Source organism: Oncorhynchus gorbuscha, linkage group LG19 (genome assembly GCF_021184085.1).
Source record: "Oncorhynchus gorbuscha isolate QuinsamMale2020 ecotype Even-year linkage group LG19, OgorEven_v1.0, whole genome shotgun sequence".
NCBI lineage: Eukaryota > Metazoa > Chordata > Actinopteri > Salmoniformes > Salmonidae > Oncorhynchus > Oncorhynchus gorbuscha.
The window spans coordinates 10,629,039-10,655,354 of record NC_060191.1 but is presented as its reverse complement, the minus strand read 5'-3'; the positions used below and the strand labels follow the sequence as shown (position 1 = coordinate 10,655,354).

At 43.7% G+C, this 26,316-nt stretch overlaps 1 protein-coding gene across 1 annotated transcript; it reads left to right on the top strand.

Moving 5' to 3' along the window:
• Positions 1–1,632: 1,632 nt before the first annotated feature.
• LOC124005194 (IgGFc-binding protein-like) lies at positions 1,633–16,761 on the top strand. Its single transcript, XM_046314198.1, is given in 25 exon segments — positions 1,633–1,643; positions 1,963–2,017; positions 2,511–3,737; positions 3,926–4,266; positions 4,385–4,958; positions 5,050–5,654; positions 5,817–6,387; positions 6,546–7,144; positions 7,237–7,780; positions 7,942–8,138; positions 8,367–8,505; positions 8,652–8,977; positions 9,096–9,669; positions 9,761–9,919; positions 9,922–10,364; positions 10,527–11,097; positions 11,256–11,854; positions 11,946–12,489; positions 12,651–12,847; positions 13,076–13,214; positions 13,361–13,689; positions 13,810–14,383; positions 14,528–15,129; positions 15,251–15,812; positions 16,002–16,761. Coding segments are annotated over 24 exon segments (10,887 nt in total). The 5' UTR covers positions 1,633–1,643; positions 1,963–1,971; the 3' UTR covers positions 16,427–16,761.
• Positions 16,762–26,316: the final 9,555 nt, after the last annotated feature.

Genomic DNA, 26,316 nt, shown 5'->3' with positions numbered 1-26,316 from the left:
TACTTGGTGTCACTCCGTGAGACAGTTCATTACATTAATGATATACCGTAGCTGCAACACAGGCATTTTGAAAAGCAACTGTACAACCAGCATATCAACCAATAGTTGTTGGTTACAAGAGGAGAAATGTTAAAGTTGAATAAATATGTTAGCAGCTCTGTAATGCATTTCAGATACTCACCTCCCCCTTAAACTATACAAACACTCCAATGACATGATGTGTATTTCAGTCAAATAAATTCTCACACCTCTCGTCACACACCCAAAATCCTCATGAGTTTCTATAGTCAATTCTTGTTCAGACCTTTGTCACCCTATTGTTTATTGAGCTAACAGTAAATATGATCTGGCTCTCATATCCTGTTTCAATAACAATGTTTCCGTAATGGTATCCATGATTTGTGTAAGCTCTCCTCGCCCGTAAGTGTATTGACATACACTTAAGCCATGTTCTGTTGACATACACTTAAAACATCCATGTGTAAGTGATGAGCACTTCTTTTAATCCATGTTTAAATAATTTAATAAAACAATGAATTAAACACATGATATTTTTAATAATTTGAAAATACTTTATTTTATATGGTCCCAATTTTTATTACGTTTTTATCTAACCTTTATTTAACCGGCCAAGTGACTTAAGAACAAATTATTATTTACATCACTTCATAGTGATGCCAAAAACCATATAATAATTACATGGTTTACATACATTGTAAGAGGTATAATATTTTACAGTACCATGTAACAACTACCCACACTAGTTATGCTGCTGTATTAACATTATGTAATACGTAATAATAAAGTGGGACCTTTTTTAAAGTTATATTCTATTGCAAAAAAATAAATAATTGTTTCTGGACAGTAGGCCATATTCAATGAGTCTAGGAAAAATGTTTGGCAATATTTTTTACCAGGTCTCTCTTACGAAATCTAAACGGGATAAACCTGCTTAAATACATTTTTTATTTTATATATTTTGAGGTAGATTGAGCTAACATTTTATGAAACAGATGTTTGTTTCTAATTTCTTTTAAAAGTATTGTTTATAAGGAAAAATACTATGTTAATGGTTTTGTCACGGCTTTCTTCTGTTGAAGGAGAGGTGGACCAAAACGCAGCGTGGCTATTTTGATACATCTTTAATAAAGATGAAAATAGAACAATATACAAAAACAAGAAACGTGAAAAACCGAAAACAGCCCTATCTGGTGTAACAAACACAAAGACAGGAACAATCACCCACAAAACCCAATACCAAACAGGCTACCTAAATATGGTTCCCAATCAGAGACAATGACTAACACCTGCCCCCTTGAGAACCATATCAGGCCAAACACAGAAACAGACAAACTAGACACACAACATAGAATTCCCACTCAGATCACACCCTGACCAAACAAAGCATAGGAACATACAAAGCAAACTATGGTCAGGGTGTGATAGGTTTGGTTAGATGGAAACTTTAGACACACAGTTTTCAATATATACATTACATTCATGCATACGATATGTTGACTTAATAAGCACGATAATTCAATATTTGGTCAAGGATGTGTTTTAAAAAAATCCATCCTCTTCACAATATAAAACACCCTCTCATCCCTCCCTGTCTGTTATATCCTTCATGGTCCCACCAACAGGTAATGTATGGACATCAGATCAGTCTTTTGGATTAGAAATATTGGTGAATAGCATCAGTTGAAGACCAAATTATTACAGAGATGAAAGTGAATTGAAATAAACTATTTCCTGTCTTTGTAGATACATGTACAATGTATTAATGCAAGCTCATTTGTATTTACAAAATATTTATGTAATTTATTGATGGATATAAAAATAATTATATATGTTTTCTCTCCTGTCAGTAGCTACTCTATAATCTAACCTAAAACAAAACTGATTTCGTTTTTACATCGATTTTCCATTTTGTCCATATAATTTGTTGACTGTGCATTTTAGTTTCCAGACATGGGGCCAAGTTTCCTGCTTTGTGTGGCTGTCACCCTATTCAGAGGTAAGAATCACAGTTTACCTTTCAATATTACATGTCATGTAATCACTACCAGAATTGAACAAGTTGATCATTTATTATTATCTAACATGATGGGGAAACATAAACATACAGTAGCTTGGCAAATGAAATCTTTCAAGCCTCCTCTAATTAGATAGTACATTTATGTTGTTTGTTCTGCAGGGCACACTATATAGACATGTAATACTGGTTATAAAGCTTTGCAGGGCGAAACGACAGCATGTGTATTGTTATGTACACAAAAATGAATTCTAGACGATTATGTAATTCAAGCAAAAACAAATTAATTTGTGCCTTACTAAAATTAACACTTGACAGTCAGTGAATTCAGCAAGAGCAGTCGGAGCAAGACAATTGTACTGTATTTAAGCTATAGTATATGTTTCCTTATTAAATGTATATTGCAGTACCCAAATGGTTGCGAAAAGAATGCAGGTGCTCATCTGTAAAATTGTCTTTCTTCCTTTATGTTTAGTGGTCAGTGGATCATGCCCAGTGGGGCGGGAGTTCATTACTGCCTTTATGCCGAACTATTTGCTGAGCTACCAACATGATCAGAGTCTTAAACTGGCCATAACCACACAGGATTATCCAGCCATTGTTCAAATTCAGGTCAATGCAATCGGCTTCTCGACCTCAGTGAAAATAGAGAAACAGAACACCAAATGGATCGGCATACCTGGTACCGCTGAAATTGGGGGTCCAGGAGCTTCCACCAAAACAGTACAGGTCACCTCCAACTCTGACATCTCGGTGGTGGCCTTCAACTACAAGTTCGCGACCGGAGACAGCAGTGTGGTCTTCCCGACTGACCAGCTGGGTACTGACTATGTGGTCTTCTCCCCCGGTGAGGGTCCAAGTCGCATGCACAAGCTTATGTCTATTATCAACGGCAAAGAGCCCAACAAGATCACGATCATCCCTGTCTCCAACATTAATCTCAGTGGCGTGGATTCCTGGAAGCAAAGACAGGCGGTGATTGTTACCATGGACCCATACCAGGTCTACCTCTACCAAAGCTACACCACTTTCACTGGGACCAGGGTAAAAGCTAAGCACCCTGTGGCAGTCCTGGGGGGACACAAGTGCATTGCAGATGGAGGCCGCTGCAATCATGTTTACGAACAACTGCTACCAGTACAGAGCCTCTCCACCAATTACCTGGTTCCTTCCATGCACATGACCCAATCAACAGACTTTGTCAACATTGTGGCCTCAGAGGACAACACTCTAGTGAAGATCTTTGATGGAAAGGTATCCACTGCTAAAGAGCTGAATGAGGGGCAGGTGTATGTGATATCTGTCCAACCCAAATATCCGCTGATCATCAAAAGTGATAAGAAGGTCATGGTGATGTACTTCAGCAACAACAAGCCCTATGATCCGTTCCTCACCAACATCCTCCCAACGTCTGATCTAGCCAAAGAGTGGTCGGTGGACACGCAGAGAAAATTCAAGAACACATTGGTCATTGTCTCCGAGGGGGAAGGGATCAAAACCGTTAAAGTCTGTGAAAAAAATAATTGTGTGAAATCTCTCCAATGGACATCATTCAACTCAGAACCTAAGTACATGTGGGTAAATGTTCCATTGGGAGAGCAGCAACAGCATTTCTCCATCAAAGGCGACTCCCTCATGGCTGTTTACGTTTATGGTGGCATGCCAAGAGACGGTTACGCTACAACAGGAGTATGTACCAAAGGTAAGATGTTTATTTGACACATACACTTAAATGGCCTATCAACTGCCCCTCAATACCTCCCCCTGTTAAAGAGGACAACTCTTCAACAACCCCAATGCAATGCAACACATTGCAATTCTAATCAACAACAACAAATGCACTGCATGAAAACTAGAGTTATCTTGAATGTTGCTTCTGTTCTCACTCAGGCACTGCACCACCCACTCCACCACCAGACCCATGTGAGAAAGTCAAATGCAGAGAAAAGGAAGAATGTACAAAAGGAGTTTGTGCCCACATCTCCAAAGCAACCTGCAGGGCCGTGGGCGACCCCCACTACCTCACCTTTGATGGGGAGCGATTTGACTTCCAGGGCACCTGCTCATATGTCATGGCCACGGTTGTTAAATCTGATCCTGGCCTCATCCCGTTCACTGTCCTGACCAAGAACAACCACAGAGGGAACAAGAGGGTGTCTTTCGTAAGGAGAGTCTCAGTCACGGTCTATGGGCTGACTGTTGTGATCAGCAGGCATAAAGGGAAGGTTGAGGTAAGTAACAAGAGACCAGAGGGAAATGTTCAGAGTTGGGGTCGGTTCCATGGTAAATTTGGTCAACCCAGGAGGTGAACTGAGTGGTTTTTCCATATGCTTATTGATCTTTTCTTAGGTGAATGGTGAGAATGTCTACCTGCCTGTGACCCTGGCTGGAGGAAACCTAACGGTGGTGTATAGTGGCAGCTATGCTGTTCTGAAGACAAAGTTTGGCCTGAAGGTTATGTACGACTGGAACATGAAGTTCTACATCACTGTCCCCAGCAGCTACTTCCGCACCCTGGGTGGGCTCTGTGGGAACTACAACGGGGATCGCAATGACGAGTTCACTAACCCCAAAGGTAACAAGGAACCCACAGTGGTGAAGTTTGCCCAGAGCTGGAGAACTGAAGACGGCGACTTGTTCTGTCATGATGACTGCCAAGGGGAATGTCCTAGCTGCACTCCGGCTCTCCAACAGAAATACAAGGGAGAGAAGTCATGTGGTCTCTTGGCCAAAAAAGACGGCCCATTCGCCAGCTGCCACAAGGTCCTGGACCCAGGCATGTTCATGGACAACTGTGTCTATGACGTCTGCATCAATAAAGGCATCTATCAGTTCCTCTGTGAGAACATGAAAAGCTACACTGATGCCTGTTTGGCCGAGGGGGTCAAAATTAGCCCTGAGTGGAGGACAATCACTGGTTGCTGTGAGTTGTCCTCTTTCCAGACATTTCATGCAGATTTTTAGATTGCAATTTTCACTATTATTTAAATCTATTTCTCATTTCACATTTGCAGCACTGGAATGTCCGTCAAACAGCTACTACGAGGCGTGTGGCACAGCTTGCCCTGCCTCTTGTTCAGATCTCGATGCCGAAGCAAAGTGCAAGGAACCCTGTGTGGAGACTTGTCAATGCAACAAGGGCTTTGTCCTCAGTGGAGACAAATGCGTCTCCAAGGGGAGCTGTGGCTGCTCTTATGAAGGACGATACTACCTGTCTGGAATGAAGTTCTGGGAAGATGACAAATGCACAAAGCAGTGTGAATGCAATCCAGGAACAGCCAAGGTTGAATGCAAAGCAACAGCATGCAAGAAGTCAGAGATGTGTGGCCTGCAGAGTGGTAAGAGAGATTGCTACCCAACATCTTATGCCACTTGCCAAGGTTCAGGCGACCCCCACTACCGCACGTTTGATGGCAAGAGGTTCGACTTCCAGGGAACGTGTACTTACGTCCTCTCCAAATTGGTCAGCAAAGATGACAAGTCTCTGGTGCCTTTTGAGGTGCTTGTAAAGAATCAGAATAGGGGGAGGAACACGGCAGTGTCTTACACAAAGACAGTCACCGTCATTCTCTTCAAAAACATCATCACCATGAGTAGGGACAACCCTGGCAAAGTATTGGTAAGCTACTTTAAAATGTTATCCATTCCAAATGAATGACATAATTGCATTCTGGGTTTACTTGGTCAATGAGCTTTTATGATTATACTATTTAATGTAAGAGGAAATATCAGGACAGTATCATCCTTCGTGTTTCATCAACGTTTCTTTCTCTCTTCTCAGGTCAACAACCAGTATGTGAACTTGCCATTTGATGTAGAAGATGGCCAACTGTCCATCTTCCGCAGTGGGTATTTCGGGGTGGTGAAGACCAAATTTGGCCTGACACTGAAGTTCAACTGGAACAGCCACGTCTCCCTAACCCTCCCCAGCACCTACTCAAACCTCATCGGAGGGCTCTGCGGAAACTGGAACGGCCAACGGAACGACGACCTCCTCAAACCAGACAAGAGCCCTGCCAACACCCCAACAGTATTTGGGGACAGCTGGAAAGTGGGGAACGACCCTGGCTGCTCCAGCGACTGCAACGGCAAGAAGTGCCCCACCTGTGACCACAGCCTGATGCTTGATTACCAAACAGGGAAGTACTGCGGCAGGATCACAGACAAAAACGGTCCGTTCAAGCACTGCCACGCCAAGGTGGACCCCACAGAGTACTATGAGGACTGTGTGTTTGATATGTGTCTGTACCGTGGCCATGCCTCTGCCCTCTGTAACGCCCTCAGCACCTACACCACTGCCTGCCAGGATGCCCCTGCCAAGGTGGAACAGTGGAGATCAGACAGCTTCTGTCGTAAGTAGTGCATAGACACACCTCATCAGATGTGTATTTCAAAACAACGACTGTAACAATTATGGTCATTACAATAAGTCAGAAGTGGCTTGTCTAGCTAACAGCTCCTGGTTCCCTACATTATTCAATTGTATCATGTTTGACCTAATGTGTTGTAGCATCTTCCTGCAAGGTCAACAGCCACTATGAGGTGTGTGCCTCAGGCTGCCCCCAGACCTGCAGCGGCCTCGATGAGCCTGAGAGCTGTTGGAACTCCCTGTGCACCGAGGGCTGTGTCTGTGACGACGGCTTCATACAGAGCGACAGCGAGTGTGTGCCGCTGGCTGAATGTGGCTGCCTTTACCAAGGCCAATACTACCAGATGGGCCAGGTGTTCTTCCCCAGCAGCCAGTGCAAAGAGCGCTGTGTGTGTAAAAAGGATGGACACATGGAGTGTAATGTGAAGTTTGCATGCGGTCCCAATGAGAAGTGCCAGGTCCAAGACGGGGTGCAGGCTTGTATACCCATGAGTACGGGCACCTGCCATGTGAGCGGGGCCAGGAGATTCCACTCGTTCGATGGCAGCTGCTTCAACCTACACGGGGACTGTGTGTACAAAATGTCAGAGGTTGTGGAGAAAGACGGATCGATGGCTCCGTTTGTTGTGTCAGTGCAGCAGTTGACCAAGATTGATGATGCTATGGTCACCAGGAGGGTTGAAATACAGGCCTACAAATACAAGATATCTATGTCTCCCAGAGTTATATGGGAAATAATGGTAGTTTTCTGTCTTGATCTACTCATTTCAGTATTAAAAAGCAACACTTGATTCGAAAAAACGGATGTTTTCAATCTTTTCTCCTTTCACAGGTGGATGATGTTGCAACAAATCTCCCACTGTCACTCGGAGATGGAAAGGTCAGGGCCTACCAGAACGGCATTAACATCATCGTGGTAACAGACTTTGGCTTGATGGTGACCTACGACACCGTTGCTGGCGCCATCATACAGCTTCCATCCACTTACAAAGGTGTTACCGGTGGTCTCTGTGGCAACTATAATGACAAGAAGGAGGATGACTTCCTGCTGCCCAGTGGGCTGCAGGAGCCGTCTGTGGAGAAGTTTGCAGCGGGGTGGTTAGTGGTTCAGGAAGGGGTCAAATGTCAGACAGGATGTGACGGTGGCTTGAAGTGTCCTCCCACCAGTGGACCCCCGCCGGCTTGTAGCATCATAAAGTCGCCCAAGGGTCCATTTGCCCAATGCCATGCTGTTGTGCCACCACAAGAGCACTTTGAGGAGTGCACGAAGGAGGGAGAGGGTGGGGATGCCCTGTGCCGCCACTTACAGACGTATGTGACTTTCTGTCAGGCATCCGGTGGCCTTGTCAGCAGCTGGAGATCTGACCAGTTTTGTCGTGAGTAAATTTTGATAATAAAAGTTGATTTACCTTATCCTGGTTTATCTTAGTGTATAATATTTCTCTGACCTAATGCTCTGCTGAAAAACAATTGAAGCTGAAGCTGATTTAAGTTTTTTGATAACATGCATCTACTCCCATTTCCATCTGTCCTCCAGCTCTGACGTGTCCAGCTAACAGTCACTATGAGTTGTGTGCCGACACCTGTTCTTCCACCTGTGACACGCTGAGTGAGTCTCCCAAATGCCCACTATGCCAGGAGGGCTGCCAGTGTGATGACGGCTTTGTGTTTGATGGTGGCAAGTGTGTCCTACTGGAGAACTGTGGCTGTGTGGTTGATGGACACTATTACAGGGTGATTACTGATTTATTGACAAAAATTGCCATTTCATATCCCACAAATACAATAATATACTAAAGTCATTATTAAAATAAGAGGCCTATATCTGTTCTATTCTAAATGCAAAAAATATATAATCATTCTCTATTCTTGGTCAATATTTATTGTTTTACAATCAACCTATGGTTTCCACCATAGTATAAACACTCAATGATATCACTGACATGTTTTGCTGGTTTTCAGTCTGGCCAGTCTGTGATGCTGGGCAACTGTTCTGAGACCTGCAGCTGTGCAGCAGGAGTATTCACCTGCAAGAACTCACAGTGCAAAGAGGGTCAGAAATGTGGGTTGAAGAATGGAGTCATGGACTGCTACAGCACAGGTAAAAAACATTAATAGTAATTTAACCAAACAGATATGGCTTTGTGTTAGTACATTTGGATGTGGAATAATGGACTTTGTTGATGTTTCTATTTTGATATTGCAATGAGCAAGATATGTTAACATCTCTAATACCCATTTTGTCAGACCCCTGTGAGGATACTGAATGCCGTGAGAAGGAAAACTGTGTGGTGAAGAACAATAAGGTGGTATGTGTGGCCCAGTCCAAGGCCACCTGCAGGGCTGTGGGCGACCCCCACTACCTCACCTTTGATGGGGAGCGATTTGACTTCCAGGGCACCTGCTCTTATGTCATGGCCACGGTTGTTAAATCTGATCCTGGCCTCATCCCGTTCACTGTCCTGACCAAGAACAACCACAGAGGGAACAAGAGGGTGTCTTTCGTAAGGAGAGTCTCAGTCACGGTCTATGGGCTGACTGTTGTGATCAGCAGGCATAAAGGGAAGGTTGAGGTAAGTAACAAGAGACCAGAGGGAAATGTTCAGAGTTGGGGTCGGTTCCATGGTAAATTTGGTCAACCCAGGAGGTGAACTGAGTGGTTTTTCCATATGCTTATTGATCTTTTCTTAGGTGAATGGTGAGAATGTCTACCTGCCTGTGACCCTGGCCGGAGGAAACCTAACTGTGGTGTATAGTGGCAGCTATGCTGTTCTGAAGACAAACTTTGGCCTGAAGGTTATGTACGACTGGAACATGAAGTTCTACATCACTGTCCCCAGCAGCTACTTCCGCACCCTCGGTGGGCTCTGTGGGAACTACAACGGGGATCGCAATGATGAGTTCACTAACCCCAAAGGTAACAAGGAACCCACAGTGGTGAAGTTTGCCCAGAGCTGGAGAACTGAAGACGGCGACTTGTTCTGTCATGATGACTGCCAAGGGGAATGTCCTAGCTGCACTCCGGCTCTCCAACAGAAATACAAGGGAGAGAAGTCATGTGGTCTCTTGGCCAAAAAAGACGGCCCATTCGCCAGCTGCCACAAGGTCCTGGACCCAGGCATGTTCATGGACAACTGTGTCTATGACGTCTGCATCAATAAAGGCATCTATCAGTTCCTCTGTGAGAACATGAAAAGCTACACTGATGCCTGTTTGGCCGAGGGGGTCAAAATTAGCCCTGAGTGGAGGACAATCACTGGTTGCTGTGAGTTGTCCTCTTTCCAGACATTTCATGCAGATTTTTAGATTGCAATTTTCACTATTATTTAAATCTATTTCTCATTTCACATTTGCAGCACTGGAATGTCCGTCAAACAGCTACTACGAGGCGTGTGGCACAGCTTGCCCTGCCTCTTGTTCAGATCTCGATGCCGAAGCAAAGTGCAAGGAACCCTGTGTGGAGACTTGTCAATGCAACAAGGGCTTTGTCCTCAGTGGAGACAAATGCGTCTCCAAGGGAGCTGTGGCTGCTCTTATGAAGGACGATACTACCTGTCTGGAATGAAGTTCTGGGAAGATGACAAATGCACAAAGCAGTGTGAATGCAATCCAGGAACAGCCAAGGTTGAATGCAAAGCAACAGCATGCAAGAAGTCAGAGATGTGTGGCCTGCAGAGTGGTAAGAGAGATTGCTACCCAACATCTTATGCCACTTGCCAAGGTTCAGGCGACCCCCACTACCGCACGTTTGATGGCAAGAGGTTCGACTTCCAGGGAACGTGTACTTACGTCCTCTCCAAATTGGTCAGCAAAGATGACAAGTCTCTGGTGCCTTTTGAGGTGCTTGTAAAGAATCAGAATAGGGGGAGGAACACGGCAGTGTCTTACACAAAGACAGTCACCGTCATTGTCTTCAAAAACATCATCACCATGAGTAGGGACAACCCTGGCAAAGTATTGGTAAGCTACCTTAAAATGTTATCCATTCCAAATGAATGACATAATTGCATTCTGGGTTTACTTGGTCAATGAGCTTTTATGATTATACTATTTAATGTAAGAGGAAATATCAGGACAGTATCATCCTTCGTGTTTCATCAACGTTTCTTTCTCTCTTCTCAGGTCAACAACCAGTATGTGAACTTGCCATTTGATGTAGAAGATGGCCAACTGTCCATCTTCCGCAGTGGGTATTTCGGGGTGGTGAAGACCAAATTTGGCCTGACACTGAAGTTCAACTGGAACAGCCACGTCTCCCTAACCCTCCCCAGCACCTACTCAAACCTCATCGGAGGGCTCTGCGGAAACTGGAACGGCCAACGGAACGACGACCTCCTCAAACCAGACAAGAGCCCTGCCAACACCCCAACAGTATTTGGGGACAGCTGGAAAGTGGGGAACGACCCTGGCTGCTCCAGCGACTGCAACGGCAAGAAGTGCCCCACCTGTGACCACAGCCTGATGCTTGATTACCAAACAGGGAAGTACTGCGGCAGGATCACAGACAAAAACGGTCCGTTCAAGCACTGCCACGCCAAGGTGGACCCCACAGAGTACTATGAGGACTGTGTGTTTGATATGTGTCTGTACCGTGGCCATGCCTCTGCCCTCTGTAACGCCCTCAGCACCTACACCACTGCCTGCCAGGATGCCCCTGCCAAGGTGGAACAGTGGAGATCAGACAGCTTCTGTCGTAAGTAGTGCATAGACACACCTCATCAGATGTGTATTTCAAAACAACGACTGTAACAATTATGGTCATTACAATAAGTCAGAAGTGGCTTGTCTAGCTAACAGCTCCTGGTTCCCTACATTATTCAATTGTATCATGTTTGACCTAATGTGTTGTAGCATCTTCCTGCAAGGTCAACAGCCACTATGAGGTGTGTGCTTCCGGCTGCCCCCAGACCTGCAGCGGCCTCGATGAGCCTGAGAGCTGTTGGAACTCCCTGTGCACCGAGGGCTGTGTCTGTGACGACGGCTTCATACAGAGCGACAGCGAGTGTGTGCCGCTGGCTGAATGTGGCTGCCTTTACCAAGGCCAATACTACCAGATGGGCCAGGTGTTCTTCCCCAGCAGCCAGTGCAAAGAGCGCTGTGTGTGTAAAAAGGATGGACACATGGAGTGTAATGTGAAGTTTGCATGCGGTCCCAATGAGAAGTGCCAGGTCCAAGACGGGGTGCAGGCTTGTATACCCATGAGTACGGGCACCTGCCATGTGAGCGGGGCCAGGAGATTCCACTCGTTCGATGGCAGCTGCTTCAACCTACACGGGGACTGTGTGTACAAAATGTCAGAGGTTGTGGAGAAAGATGGATCGATGGCTCCGTTTGTTGTGTCAGTGCAGCAGTTGACCAAGATTGATGATGCTATGGTCACCAGGAGGGTTGAAATACAGGCCTACAAATACAAGATATCTATGTCTCCCAGAGTTATATGGGAAATAATGGTAGTTTTCTGTCTTGATCTACTCATTTCAGTATTAAAAAGCAACACTTGATTCGAAAAACGGATGTTTTCAATCTTTTCTCCTTTCACAGGTGGATGACGTTGCAACAAATCTCCCACTGTCACTCGGAGATGGAAAGGTCAGGGCCTACCAGAACGGCATTAACATCATCGTGGTAACAGACTTTGGCTTGATGGTGACCTACGACACCGTTGCTGGCGCCATCATACAGCTTCCATCCACTTACAAAGGTGTTACCGGTGGTCTCTGTGGCAACTATAATGACAAGAAGGAGGATGACTTCCTGCTGCCCAGTGGGCTGCAGGAGCCGTCTGTGGAGAAGTTTGCAGCGGGGTGGTTAGTGGTTCAGGAAGGGGTCAAATGTCAGACAGGATGTGACGGTGGCTTGAAGTGTCCTCCCACCAGTGGACCCCCGCCGGCTTGTAGCATCATAAAGTCACCCAAGGGTCCATTTGCCCAATGCCATGCTGTTGTGCCACCACAAGAGCACTTTGAGGAGTGCACGAAGGAGGGAGAGGGTGGGGATGCCCTGTGCCGCCACTTACAGACGTATGTGACTTTCTGTCAGGCATCTGGTGGCCTTGTCAGCAGCTGGAGATCTGACCAGTTTTGTCGTGAGTAAATTTTGATATTGAAAGTTGATTTACCTTATCCTGGTTTATCTTAGTGTATAATATTTCTCTGACCTAATGCTCTGCTGAAAAACAATTGAAGCTGAAGCTGATTTAAGTTTTTTGATAACATGCATCTACTCCCATTTCCATCTGTCCTCCAGCTCTGACGTGTCCAGCTAACAGTCACTATGAGTTGTGTGCCGACACCTGTTCTTCCACCTGTGACTCGCTGAGTGAGTCTCCCAAATGCCCACTATGCCAGGAGGGCTGCCAGTGTGATGACGGCTTTGTGTTTGATGGTGGCAAGTGTGTCCTACTGGAGAACTGTGGCTGTGTGGTTGATGGACACTATTACAGGGTGATTACTGATTTATTGACAAAAATTGCCATTTCATATCCCACAAATACAATAATATACTAAAGTCATTATTAAAATAAGAGGCCTATATCTGTTCTATTCTAAATGCAAAAAATATATAATCATTCTCTATTCTTGGTCAATATTTATTGTTTTACAATCATCCTATGGTTTCCACCATAGTATAAACACTCAATGATATCACTGACATGTTTTGCTGGTTTTCAGTCTGGCCAGTTTGTGATGCTGGGCAACTGTTCTGAGACCTGCAGCTGTGCAGCAGGAGTATTCACCTGCAAGAACTCACAGTGCAAAGAGGGTCAGAAATGTGGGTTGAAGAATGGAGTCATGGACTGCTACAGCACAGGTAAAAAACATTAATAGTAATTTAACCAAACAGATATGGCTTTGTGTTAGTACATTTGGATGTGGAATAATGGACTTTGTTGATGTTTCTATTTTGATATTGCAATGAGCAAGATATGTTAACATCTCTAATACCCATTTTGTCAGACCCCTGTGAGGATACTGAATGCCGTGAGAAGGAAAACTGTGTGGTGAAGAACAATAAGGCGGTATGTGTGGCCCAGTCCAAGGCCTACTGCTGGTTGTTCGGTGACCCTCATTACAGCACATTCGACGGCCAGCCATTCTCCTTCATGGGCACCTGCTCCTACATTCTGGTGAATACGACCGGCAAAGATCCCACCCTGCCTCAGTTCAGCATCCTAACCAAGAACGAGCTGCGCGGTAACTCCGAGGGCTCCTTCATCAAGTCAGCCAACATAGACCTGAGTGGTCACAGGATCACCATTCTCAGTGGCCAAAGAGGGACAGTGGAGGTGGGTGGCTTCCAGTTATACTTGATACAGATTGTCCATGTTGAAGTTGAATGTAAGAATCCTCTGTGCTCCCCATCTGCTTTAAGTCCTCTTTAAATCCTCATCTCTCTATCGTCTCAGATTGATGGCATTAGGTCTGCCCTCCCTTTGAGTTTGGAGTCTGACAGCATCAGAATCACAGAGTCTGGTATTCGAGGGACCATCCAGTCAGCTGTTGGCCTGGAGATAACTTTTGACTGGACCAGCCTCTTCATGGTGACCATCAGCAGCAGTTACTACAACAACCTCGGTGGCATCTGTGGCAACTACAATGGTAACAAAGCAGATGACTTCACCACTCCCACAGGTGTGCTTTCATCAAATACCACTGCGTGGGTGGCATCCTGGAGTGTTGCCGACGGTGACCCATTCTGCTGGCACGTCTGTAACAGCAACTGCCCCACATGCTCAGATTCAGACCGGGCACTTTACACTGGACCACAGTACTGTGGTGTGATGACAGACAGAGGGGGCCCATTTGAACAGTGTCATAAGAAAGTGCCGGTGAAGGAGTTTGCCTCAAACTGCCTCTATGATGTGTGTCTGAATGAGGGTCGACAGGAGGTGTTGTGTGAGGCCTTGGCTAACTACGTGGCCGAATGTCAGCAGGCTGGGGCTGTTGTCTCACCACTGTGGAGAAAGGCCTCCAACTGCCGTAAGTTCTCAGCTATAACAAAACATCACATGTAGAAACTCAAACATCCTCAAATGTGTATAATGACACGATAGACCAACTTGTGCATTTGCAGAATGTATTTGGACTACATTTGTGATGTTTGTTTATTCTTAACTCGAACAGCCCTGGACTGCCCATACCACAGCCACTATGAGCTATGTGGCACTGCCTGCCCTGCTACCTGTGCCGATCTCAATGTCCCAGAGATCTGTTCCAAAGTCTGTGTGGAGGGCTGCCAGTGCGACAAGGGTTACGTGCTCAGCGGTGAACAATGTGTCGTCAAGGAGACAGGGTGTGGCTGTACACACAATGACCACTACTACCTGCCCGAAGAAACCTTCTGGGAGGGCAACACATGTCAGAGTAAGTGTGTGTGCGACGGAGCCACACAGAAGGTGGTGTGTATGCCTAGGAAGTGCAAGGTTAGTGAGCACTGTGCGGTGGTCAATGGGGTTCAGGACTGCTACCCCCTCAGCTTCAAGACCTGCTCAGCACAGGGGGAACCCCACTTCCGCACCTTTGATGGGAAGCGCTTCGACTTCCAGGGAAACTGTATCTACAAGCTGGCGGAGGTCTGCTCCAAAGATCCTGATCTGGAGAGCTTTGAGGTGACTCTGGAGAACAACAACAGGGGCAGCACCAGAGTCTCATACGCCAAGGTGGTGACTGTCATTGTGTTGGGAAGTAGTTACACAGTCACAGGTGATTATCACGGCAAAGTCCTGGTGAGTAATACAGGTCCTTTACTAGTTGTTGTTATGAACTATTTTGTATAATATATTGTTTTGAAGAAAAAAATCGCTCTTATGGAAATCCACTCTCTTTTTTCACTGGACTGTATTTTAGGTGGACAATGTCCTGACACCTCTGCCATACTACTCCAACAACACTGAGGTTCAGATCTACAGAAACAGACGTTTTGCTGTTCTGGAGACTAATTTCGGTCTCAAGGTCTCCTTCGACTGGTCCAGCAATGTGAGGGTGAAGGTCCCGAGCACCTACCACAACGCCATCTGTGGTCTCTGTGGCAACTTCAATGACAACCCTGATGATGACCTGCTTCTGCCCAACGGGAAAAAGCCCATGAGTCCCAAGGAGTTTGGAAACAGTTACTGGGTAGCTGACGTACCGGGCTGCTCCCACGAGTGCAAAGATTGTGCCGTTGTAGACATTCCCCTTATAAAGCCCAAATATGTCAGCGCCTGTGATGTCATTGTGGATAAGAGTGGTCCCCTCAGAGACTGCATTGGTAGAGTGGACTCTGATGAGTACAAAGAAGACTGCATCTATGACATGATCCTCAACAACGGCCTACTGACGGCAGCCTGTGACATCATCACCAACTATGTAGAAGAGTGTCAGGAGAAGGGAGGGAAAATTGGTACCTGGAGGAGTAAAGACTTCTGCCGTAAGTTCTCTGATTTTGTATCACTAATCTTCAGGTTTATGATGAGTCTCAATTCATAAATTCTTTAAAACAGGAATCTGACAGTAAAATAAGACTGCAAATTCTAAACCCTACATTTTAAATTAAATCCTGAAACTTTAAAATTGTAACTGATTCCACAGACCTCTCTTTCTCCCTGTGTGTTTTCAGACCTCCCCTGTCCAGAGAACAGTGTCTACAGCCTCTCGGCCTCCGGGTGCCCGGCCACATGCTATTCCATGACCTCCGCCCCAGGATGCACCACTCCTCCAGGGGAGGGCTGTCAATGCAAACCTGGTTTCCTGCTGAGTGATGACAAGTGTGTCCACATGAAGAACTGTGGCTGTCACCACAAGGGTCGCTACTTTGTGTCCGGCGAGGTCTTCTACAAGGAGAACTGCCACCACCGCTGCAGCTGTACCTCCGGCAAGATGGCCTGTGAGGTGGCGCCCTGCGGTCCGAAGACCACGTGTGCGGTGGTGAAGGGGGTCAGGGGCTGTTACATTATCAGTAGCACAGATTCAAACAAACAGTCATGGATCGAAAAACTTCTTAACAAATATGTTAAACCTGTACATATCAAGTTTGGAGGCTAGAACATTTCCATTTTCAAATAAGATTTCATGGCTCTAAAATATCCCTTAAAAACATTATTTTCATGTCCAGGTTGTAGGCTAAAGCATTTCAACATAAAATCACAAAATTACCTTAATATTACCTTCTGTATGTGATAACATATTCCAAACCATATAATGTTGTGAGGGATTGAGTATTCATGCATGGAATTATTATTGAACTGTATTCATTATAATCCAAATATAATACCATACTTGTGTACTACTAAAACTGAGATTATCTCTGTACACGTGTATCTCTGTCTATCCTTTACAACTTTCAAAAGCCTGATAATAAACATATTGCAGCAAAATGAGTCAGTGTCATCTGTTTATCCAGCATTTAGTAGTAATGGTGGAATTACTACAGTTTTGGTTTAATCAGATAACTCAAAACCTCTCAAGTAATTCCTTCAAACAAAATTGTTGAGTATATTAATCTTGTATATGCCATGCCATATTATATACTGCCACTGCCCACTGGGCACAGATGTCAGTTCAACATCTAGTTTTGAATTATTACTTGCGAGTTGTCAACTGATGTGAATTCAACATGAAATCAACAACACGTCACCATGTCGTTGGATTTAGGTTAAAAGTTTGGTGAAAAAAGACAATCCCCTTACGTTGATGCCTTTTTGCAAATCCAATTAGTTTTTCACGATGATTCAATGTCATAATATAGATTTTGGGGGGTTGAAATGACATGGAAACAACGTTGATTCAACCAGGTTTTGCCCAGTGGGTGTTAATGCAAAATAACACAAATCAGTTTGTATGTACAATCAAATATATGTATGTACAGTCAAATTCCACTGATGAGCTTTTTGATGCACAGATAACGGTAGTCCTGTCCCTGTCATGGTACCAAACAGACCAGTTCTGGGCCAGTGTGCCTGAAAGCCGCGATTGAAAACATCATTGCCCTTGTGATGAGAAAAAACACTGATGGATATTATTAACTGAAACAAAAATAAAACGTACCTGGCAGGGAGAGTAGAGTTAACATAGATAACTAGACTGTACTGACAGTGCATAGCAACTTTAGCCCTGTAGGAAGGAGAGTAGTATTCCAGAAAATATATCATCAATACAATCTTTGATCCAAGAACGTAGTACCAACATCTCTGCTGTGTTATCTGACCAGCAGTGGCCGGGCGAATTCTTCTTATTGAGTACTGGGGACTGGTGTAGGAGTACTGATGTCAACATAAAACATTGATTTATCTGAAATGCCTGTCAAACTTCTGCTTTTTGGAGAGGGAAAAAATTGCAACAGCCACAACAATTCCACAGCCAACCAACCAAAGCTACCCAGCTACCCGATAGTTAGAAGAAGGATATGGTTCACTCTGAGAGGCAATACAAAACTAGATGGCTCCCAGCAAGGAGATGGAGTGTATAACACATCTGGACTGATTAAGACAAGATACAATGGAAGAACAGTTTTATGATCAAGACAATAACTGCACACTGAAACTCAACAATGTGACTGAAGATGACAGTGGACGATTTTTCTTCAGATTTAAGTCAAATACAAGTAATCACACCCCTCAGGGATTTACAGGATCATTGGGTGTGCACCTGAAAATATCGGGTAAATCTAGATTTATGTACAGTTGAAGTCGGAAGTTTACATACACTAGGTTGGAGTCATTAAAACTCATTTTTCAACCACTCAAATTTCTTGTTAACAAACTATAGTTTTGGCAAGTCAGTTAGGACATCTACTTTGTGCATGACACAAGTAATTTTTCCAGCAATTGTTTACAGACAGATTATTTCACTTATTTCACATTTCACTGTATCACAATTCCAGTGTGTCAGAACAAATCAATCCCAGAACAACAGCAAAGGACCTTGTGAAGACACTGGATTATCTGTGTGCTTTCCCCATGCTTGCAAGTAGTTCACAGCCGTAGTGAAGAATGATTGGGATATTTTGAGAAAGCTCTCTTTAGACATGGCTCCATTTTCCTCTAGCTCTCTCAGAAGTCCTCTGACCAAAACTGAAATGAAGTTGTCATCACGTCTTGCAGTCAATTTTGCCTCAACGTTTCTCAGAATTGAGTCCACAGCACAGTGGTCCTAGCCTCCAAGCATCTTGATCGTGTCACTGAATACAGTCAAGTTTCCATGGACAAAGTCCAATCAGAGGATCTTCGAACATTGTTCGCAGGACAACAGGGCATTTGTCATCAGAAATAAAAAAGGATTAAAAAGGATAGAGCAGGGAGCGAGAACATCCAGCGAACATTGCTGTGTCCTAAAATGTTATGGTAATCCTGGCCAACAAACTCACAAAAGCCCTTCAGTCTTTCTACTCTGAAGGTGAAAATATGAACATATTCAAATATCTTTGTGAGCAGGTACTCAACATCATATCCAAAGCTGTTCTGGCCGTGTTATGAATGATGTGTGTAGGAAAACCTAAGCCAATCACCTCCCGCTGCAGAGCATTTTTAACTTTGGTATGGACATTGACCCTCCCCCGCCTATTCAGTCCTCCAAAGTTGGTATTTGTTGTCGACAGAGAATGTTTTCCAGGTTACATTTTTGGATGACCACCAGGACCTCAGCTGCAATTTCTTCTGCTGTTTCTCCATTCAATTCAACAAAATCAAGAAGTTTTGTTTCCACAGGTGTGCTGCCATCATCTATCTTACAATATCTGACTACTATTGGCAGCAGCTTTACATGTCCATGATTGGACGCATCAATGGATAGGGACACAAATTCAGGCTGGTCTAGGTCCTGTGTTACCAAAGTAGTTGCCCATGTTACTCACTATGGCGTCACATTTTGTCCTAGCACATGTAAACTTTGGCTCATAAAGCTTCCGTGTCAGTTGTGCTGTGCAGTCCATAGAGCTGTAACTATGATTGTGTCTCATAGTGTGGTATTCAAAGACACCCTCCTGCACAGCTAAACCATATTCTTCTTGGGAAGGCTCTACCTTCTTGAAGAATGTGGTGATAGAGAACATACCAACACGGGCAATCAGAGAGGCTTTACGCTTTTCGTCTGAGATTAGCATCGGTCCAATACCACAGTGCACAGCTGAAGCATGAGCAGGAAACGGTAGACATAAAGGGACAGGTGGAGAGAACCGGGAAACTAAAATTCTGCTAGCTATGGAACTGCATTTGAAAATGGAAAAATTTAATGTTATTGCAAAATCTTATGACGACGAACGAGCACAAACTCTTCAACAAAATTGTCTTCTACAGGAACAAAATCATCTTCTACAGGAACAACTCGATTTAGCCAAAACTAAACATGATGAACATTGGACAAGTAACATTGGACTAGTAACCGGAAGATTGCAAGTTCAAATCCCCGAGCTGACAAGGTACAAATCTGTCATTCTGCCCCTGAACAGGCAGTTAACCCACTGTCCCTAGGCCGTCATTGAAAATAAGAATTTGTTCTTAACTGACTTGCCTAGTTAAATAAAGGTTAAATGAAAAATAAATCTGATGAGTTATCTACAAACAAGAGCATGCAACTTGATAACATGCATGTAGTTTTGTTGAACGTTACTCAAAGTAACAATGTTCTAGTCCAAATGCTGCAGAACAAAGATGATCAGTTAACGAACACAATGACCAAATCAGCAGAACTCATTGAAGTCACTGACCAATTGAATGATGAGAGTACTCAGGTGATGATGATGGGAAGTATTGATTTCCAAGCAAGCGGAGGATATCTCATCACTGAATCTCTCGCTCCGTACTCGAAACCTCTACCTGCAAATCATGTCAGATAAGTACGTGCCATGTGCTCCCTCTGCGGCCTCCAGGTCACCAGGCTGCATGTTATGGAGCACACCTGTCACCATCGTTACTCCCTTTGGTCCCTTCCCCAGGCGTTATTGTTTCTGTGCTTCTTGTTTTGTATTATGTTGTGTTTGTTTATTAAAACACTCACTCCCTGAATTTGCTTCCCGACTTTCAGGGCACATCGTTACAGTATGAAGCCGGATCAAGTGCGACACACGGCCATTCGGCCCAGGGTAATATGGCAACTCCTCGCCACTTGGCAGGGAACCCTTGGCAAACTTGTCAAAAACTTTCGCACCTTTGACCCATTCCAGGACAGCCAAACAACACTGAGACGTTCCTAGCATACATAGAGGACTCCTTAAATGGCAATCCACATGCTACGGATGCTGACAGGCTTTACCTGTTAACGCGAATGTTGAATAATCAGGTGATAAGGTTCATTCCTATCCAACAGCAACACGTGCAAAACAACGACTCTAAACTTGCTACATCTTTGAAAAATAGAATTCAGTGGTTCTGCAACTTGCAAACATGACAGCTCGCTGGCTAACACTGTGTTGAAGGATTTTTTTAATCAATAATGACTAAATAATGTATACATTTAACGTAGAATTATAGCTAATAGAATTCTATCCTGCCTGATAAAGAATGGTTCTACATAGGCAAAGAGGAAGTGTTAACAGACAAATTGTGACCACTGTGAAACTGATAACAGGTAGAAAACGTTAGGCTTGCAGTAGATTGTGTAACATGTGATAGCATATGATAAGCGATATGTATGTTGGAATGGAATTGATAAACAGCTTTGTCATGATCCAGGAGGAGGAGGGACATTTTCGTAAGACATGACGTTATGTGTGGTATATAAACTAATGTACATGTGATTATGTTCAGAGCTCTCGGAAATAAACGCTACTGATTAATTTTGAGACTGGACTCTGTCCATTTTATGCAAATAAGGATCTTACAAATTCTTAGAAACGGACAGAGTGTTTTAATTGAATTGGTTAATGAACATATAGGAATTAAATTCCTCTAACAATTGGTCCTTTGAGCCGGATCTAAATATCTGTCCCTGTCATCTAAAGGTAACAAGCCGAGAACCGTGCACGTGCGGGCCGTAAAGCAAAGTCCTGTCCCCTGACATTGGGGCTCTCTATAACAGGCCGGTATACACCCCAGGTTGACAGGAACGGTGACTAGATCCAACCATCATTGCTTTTCACAGTCTGTGACAAGGTCAGTAGCCTCTATTTTTGAACTTGTGGGTAATGTTTTAAGATATCGTTGATTTGATGTTCTAAATGATAGAATTCATCAATGATGGGAACTGACGGTATTCCAAACAGATTCATTCGGGGTTTTGTATGACCAATATACATATATCGATAACTGGGCAGGTCCGAAATGACCTGAGGTAAGGTGCACTACCATAAATAAAATTAGCTTAACCTCTTGCGACGAGCAATCCCGTATCCGGGAGCGTAATCATAGCCTCAAATGCATTAGCATAACGCAGCGGACATAAATACCCCTAGAAACTTTTCCTATTCATGAAAATCGCAAATGAAATGAAATAAATATATTCAAACACAAGCTTAGCCTTTTGGTAACAACACTGTCATCTCAGATTTTCAAAATATGCGTTACAGCCAACGCTAGACCAGCATTTGTGTACGTTTATCATGGCATAATGCAATGCTAGGCTCTGCTGGCAGCAGGCAACATTTTCACGAAAATAAGAAAAGCAACCAAATTAAATCATTTACATTTGAAGAACTTCAGATGCTTTCACTCAGGAGACTCCTAGTTAGATAGCAAATGTTCATTTTTTCCAAAAATATTTTTTTGTAGGTGAAATAGCTCCCGTTTCTTCATCATGCATGGCTGAGAAATCGACCAGAAAATGCTACAACTATAACGCCAAACTTTTTTCAAAATGTGCTCCATAATTACGACAGAAACACGACAAACGTTGTTTTGGATCCATCCTCAAGGTGTTTTTAACATATATCTTCGATAATATATCCGTCGAGGCAATTGGTTTCTCATAAGAAGCGATTAGAAAAATGGCTACCTCAGTATTTTACGCAAGATTTTCTGCGGGAGACACCATGTGACCACATGCTATATATGGTCCCTAACAGCCTTTCTTCAATGGAAATGCCTAAAAAGATGCCACAATGCTGTAGACTTCTTGGGGAATACATGGATAACGTAAGCTCATTCGTAGCTCATTCACAGCCATATAAGGAGTCATTGGTATGAGGCGGTTTCAAAAAACGTGGCACTTCCTGGTTGGATTTTTATCTGAGTTTCGCCTGTAACATGAGTTCTGTGGCATTCACAGACAATATCTTTGCAGTTTTGGAAACGTCAGAGTGTTTTCTTTCCAAAGCTGTCAATTATTTGCATAGTCGAGCATCTTTTCGTGACAAAATATCTTGTTTAAAACGGGAACGTTTTTCATCCCAAATTTTTAATAGCGCCGCCTAGTTGCAAGAAGTTTTAATAGATACGGGTGCCTTGTTGGCCAGAGGGGTTATTAAGCCTTAATAGATCCGGGTGCCTTGGTGGCCAGAGGGGTTATTAAGTCAAAGGCTCTGATTGTCCACAAGGGGTCACAATGTCCTTCTTCTTAGGTGTCCATGGCTTCAAGGCCTTATCCTATAGTCTGAAGAAGAACTTTGCACTTGTTTTGGAAGAGTGGTCTTCTGAAGATGGCTAATCAGCCATGTCGATGATCCCCCCCCCAGGGGGTGATGAGAGCAGTGTAGTTACTCAACCGTAACATTGATTGTTAGAGGCCACTTTGTCGTCTTCATCTTGTGTTGATTTTCAGGGTCGTAACCAATGTAGACCTAAACACTCGGGTAAAAAGAGGGGCTTTTTTGTCATAGTGAAACTCTCTCTGAGCTCTCTCGGGCATGGCCAGTTATGAGGCAAAGCATCAACAAAACTATGATCTCGTTAGAAAACTAAAATAATTTTCATAGCTTAACAAAAATATTCTCTTCACCCTTGATATTTCCTACACAATGTAAAGGATGTAAACCTGACACAAACAGTGTGAAAGCTCTTCAAGTTACAATAATATGCCACAGATGTCAAGTTTTAAGGGTGTGCAATTGACATTCTGACTGCAGAAATGTCCAACAGATCTCTATAGCCAGAGAATTGAATGTTAATTACCATAAGCCGCCTCTAACGTCGTTTAAGAGAATTTTACAGTACATACAGCCGACCTCACAACCGCAGACCACATGTAGCCATACCAGCCCAGGACCTCCACATATGGCTTCTTCATCTGTGCAGATCAGCTGAGGTGGGGAGAGGGGGGGTCCTGAGGAGTATTTCTGTCTTTAAAAAATAATTTTGTGATTGGCTGGGCTTGGCTACCCAGTGAGTGGACCTGGCTCCCAAGTAGGTGGGCCTATACCCTCCCAGGCCCACCCATGGCTGCGCCCCTGCCCAGAATATCGATTTTACAACAATAGCTAATTAATTTCCTCTACAGCAGGGGTCCTTAAACATTTTCAACCTGGGACTCAAATGAGAAATTTTGTGTTTTCCTGGGACCCAAGCTTAGGAAAATATGCAACAATACATAAATATCAGGACATGTCATTGCCCTTATGCCTAAAACAAATGCAATATTGACAAAAACAAATGACAATGAAATTAAATATGCACGTAAATATCTTTTCATGTTTATTTTCCCGCCATTAAAAACACTCTTACATATCGGTCTAGGTCAGAACTGTTGCTGTTAAAATACAATAAATATTTTATTCTGAATTGGAATAAACTGATTGATCACATCACACAGATGAATAACAGAACACACCCACATGCTTTTTGATAGTGTAACCCTAAGTAACAGTACAGATGAAAAATTAGCAGGCCTACTGTACATCTTACTGGATAAATTATTGTTATATTGTTGAAACTTATGAATGAAAATGATTATTGTATTTTAACAGCGACAGTTCCAACCTAGACCAGTTTTCAACAATAATTTCTACAGTAAGATGTAAAGTAGGCCTGATCACTTTTCATCTTCATCTGTACTGTTACTAGCTTGCTTTGGCGAATGTTAGCTATTAGCTGTGTACAAGGCCAGGGGATTCTTTGAAATAGAAACTCACATCTACTAACATTACTATGAGAGTTAGTTAGTACTCCCTTATTTCTGCTTATCATCACCTGTTATAAAATGACAGCAATGCCTTGCTAGCTGACTTACTTTCCCACTGTCATAGCACTGTCAACTGAAGCATTCTGCCCTGTTCTGAAAGAACTCCCTGGGTTTACCATCATGCAGTGGATGTTTGGTCAGGATGTGTCGTTTTATTAATTTGTTCGTTATGAGAGACTCATTACAAAGCACTTCCCAGCACAATACACATTGTGGGCGCTCCTCGTTATAAGTTTGTATGAAAGAGAGAGAAACTCATCGCTGTACATGCGTTTCATGACAATTGAGCTCAGTCAGAACTTGTGGCTAGCATGAGTCCATTTCATGACAGCGGTGAGTAATGGCGAGTGGGAATATCAAGTCAGTGGCTTGAACAACAGCACTGCATCGTGTGTGTCGCGGAGTGATCTTCAAGAAAACTGCAGAAAAAATATCAGGTAAACTGCAAAGCAAACTGGCATCTCCCTCTCACACTTGCGCAGCTGCCAAACTGAGCAGAAACCGCTGCTAAGCAGAGAGTGCACTGAACAGAGGGTGCAGATGCACTTGGACAAATCAATTCCAGTAATCAATTAAATAGTTATAAATTTACTGACACGTCGCACTTTTAAGAAATGCTGCTCTACAGTCTCATCCTGAACGTTGCATAATTTGTAAAACTGCACAAACCAGGGTCTCATTAATCATACCGTACCACACCAATTGAGTTGATTATTTATTTACTAACAATCTAAATGATAATATAAGATACACATACACAAGCACACAGTCTAGGCTATTGATTAGAACATCATACAATGAAACAGGTCCCTAGCAGACCAACACAATGTGACAGGTGTTACACGAGATGGGGATTTAGAAAGAGAGAGCGCATGAGAGAAAAGCACACTTGGATACATGTATAAACTACGCTTAGTTTAGCCCCAACATCTTGCCCCAAACTGCTGCTCTTATGGGTCAGAATTATAATGATGTAATTACTTGTTGAAGGTCTCCGTTAAGTATTTCTTGGATCGAGTTCCGCTTAGTGGAAAAGATTTGGCTGACAAATTTTATTTTGATGACTGCGTCTCAGTCGTTAACGGGTCTACGTCTCTGATTGTCCACACGATGTCACACTTTCCTTTCTCTGAGTTGTCTGTTCCTTGCAGATATTCTGAGAGTAGTCTTCTCAGGAAGCTAATCAGCCATGTCGAAGCTCCCAGCTTCGGTAAAAGTGGCCGTGTAGACAACCGATGACAACCGTAGCCATAATTGTTAAGAGGTTACTTTGTCTTCTTCCTCGTGTTGCGTTTTTGGGGTTGTGACTATCTTAGATCACGCTGCAGCTGTGGTCGTTTAAGTCTGTTATGTTTTTATTGTTTTATTCACCTTTATTTAACCAGGTAGGCCAGTTGAGAGCAAGTTCTCATTTACAACTGCAACCTGGTCAAGATAAAACAAAGCAGTGTGATACAAACAACAACACAGAGCTACACATGCAATAAACAAACGTACAGTCATTAATACAATAGAAAAAAATCTATATACAGTGTGTGCAAATGAGGTAAGATCAGGGAGGTAAGGCAATAAATAGGCCGTAGTGGCGAAGTTATTACAATTTAGCAATTAAACACTGGAGTGATATTTCTATTTACCAATGGGTTGTGTACAGGTGCAATGATCTGTGAGCTGCTCTGACAGCTGATGCTTAGAATTAGTGAGGGAGACATGAGTCTCCAGCTTCAGTGATTTTTTCAATTTCATCCAGTCATTGGCAGCGGAAAACTGGAAGGAAAGGCGGCCAAAAGAGTAATTGGCTTTGGGGGTGAACAGTGAAATACACCTGCTGGAGCGCGTGCTACGGGCGGGTGCTGCTATGGGGACCCGTGAGCTGAGATAAGGCGGGG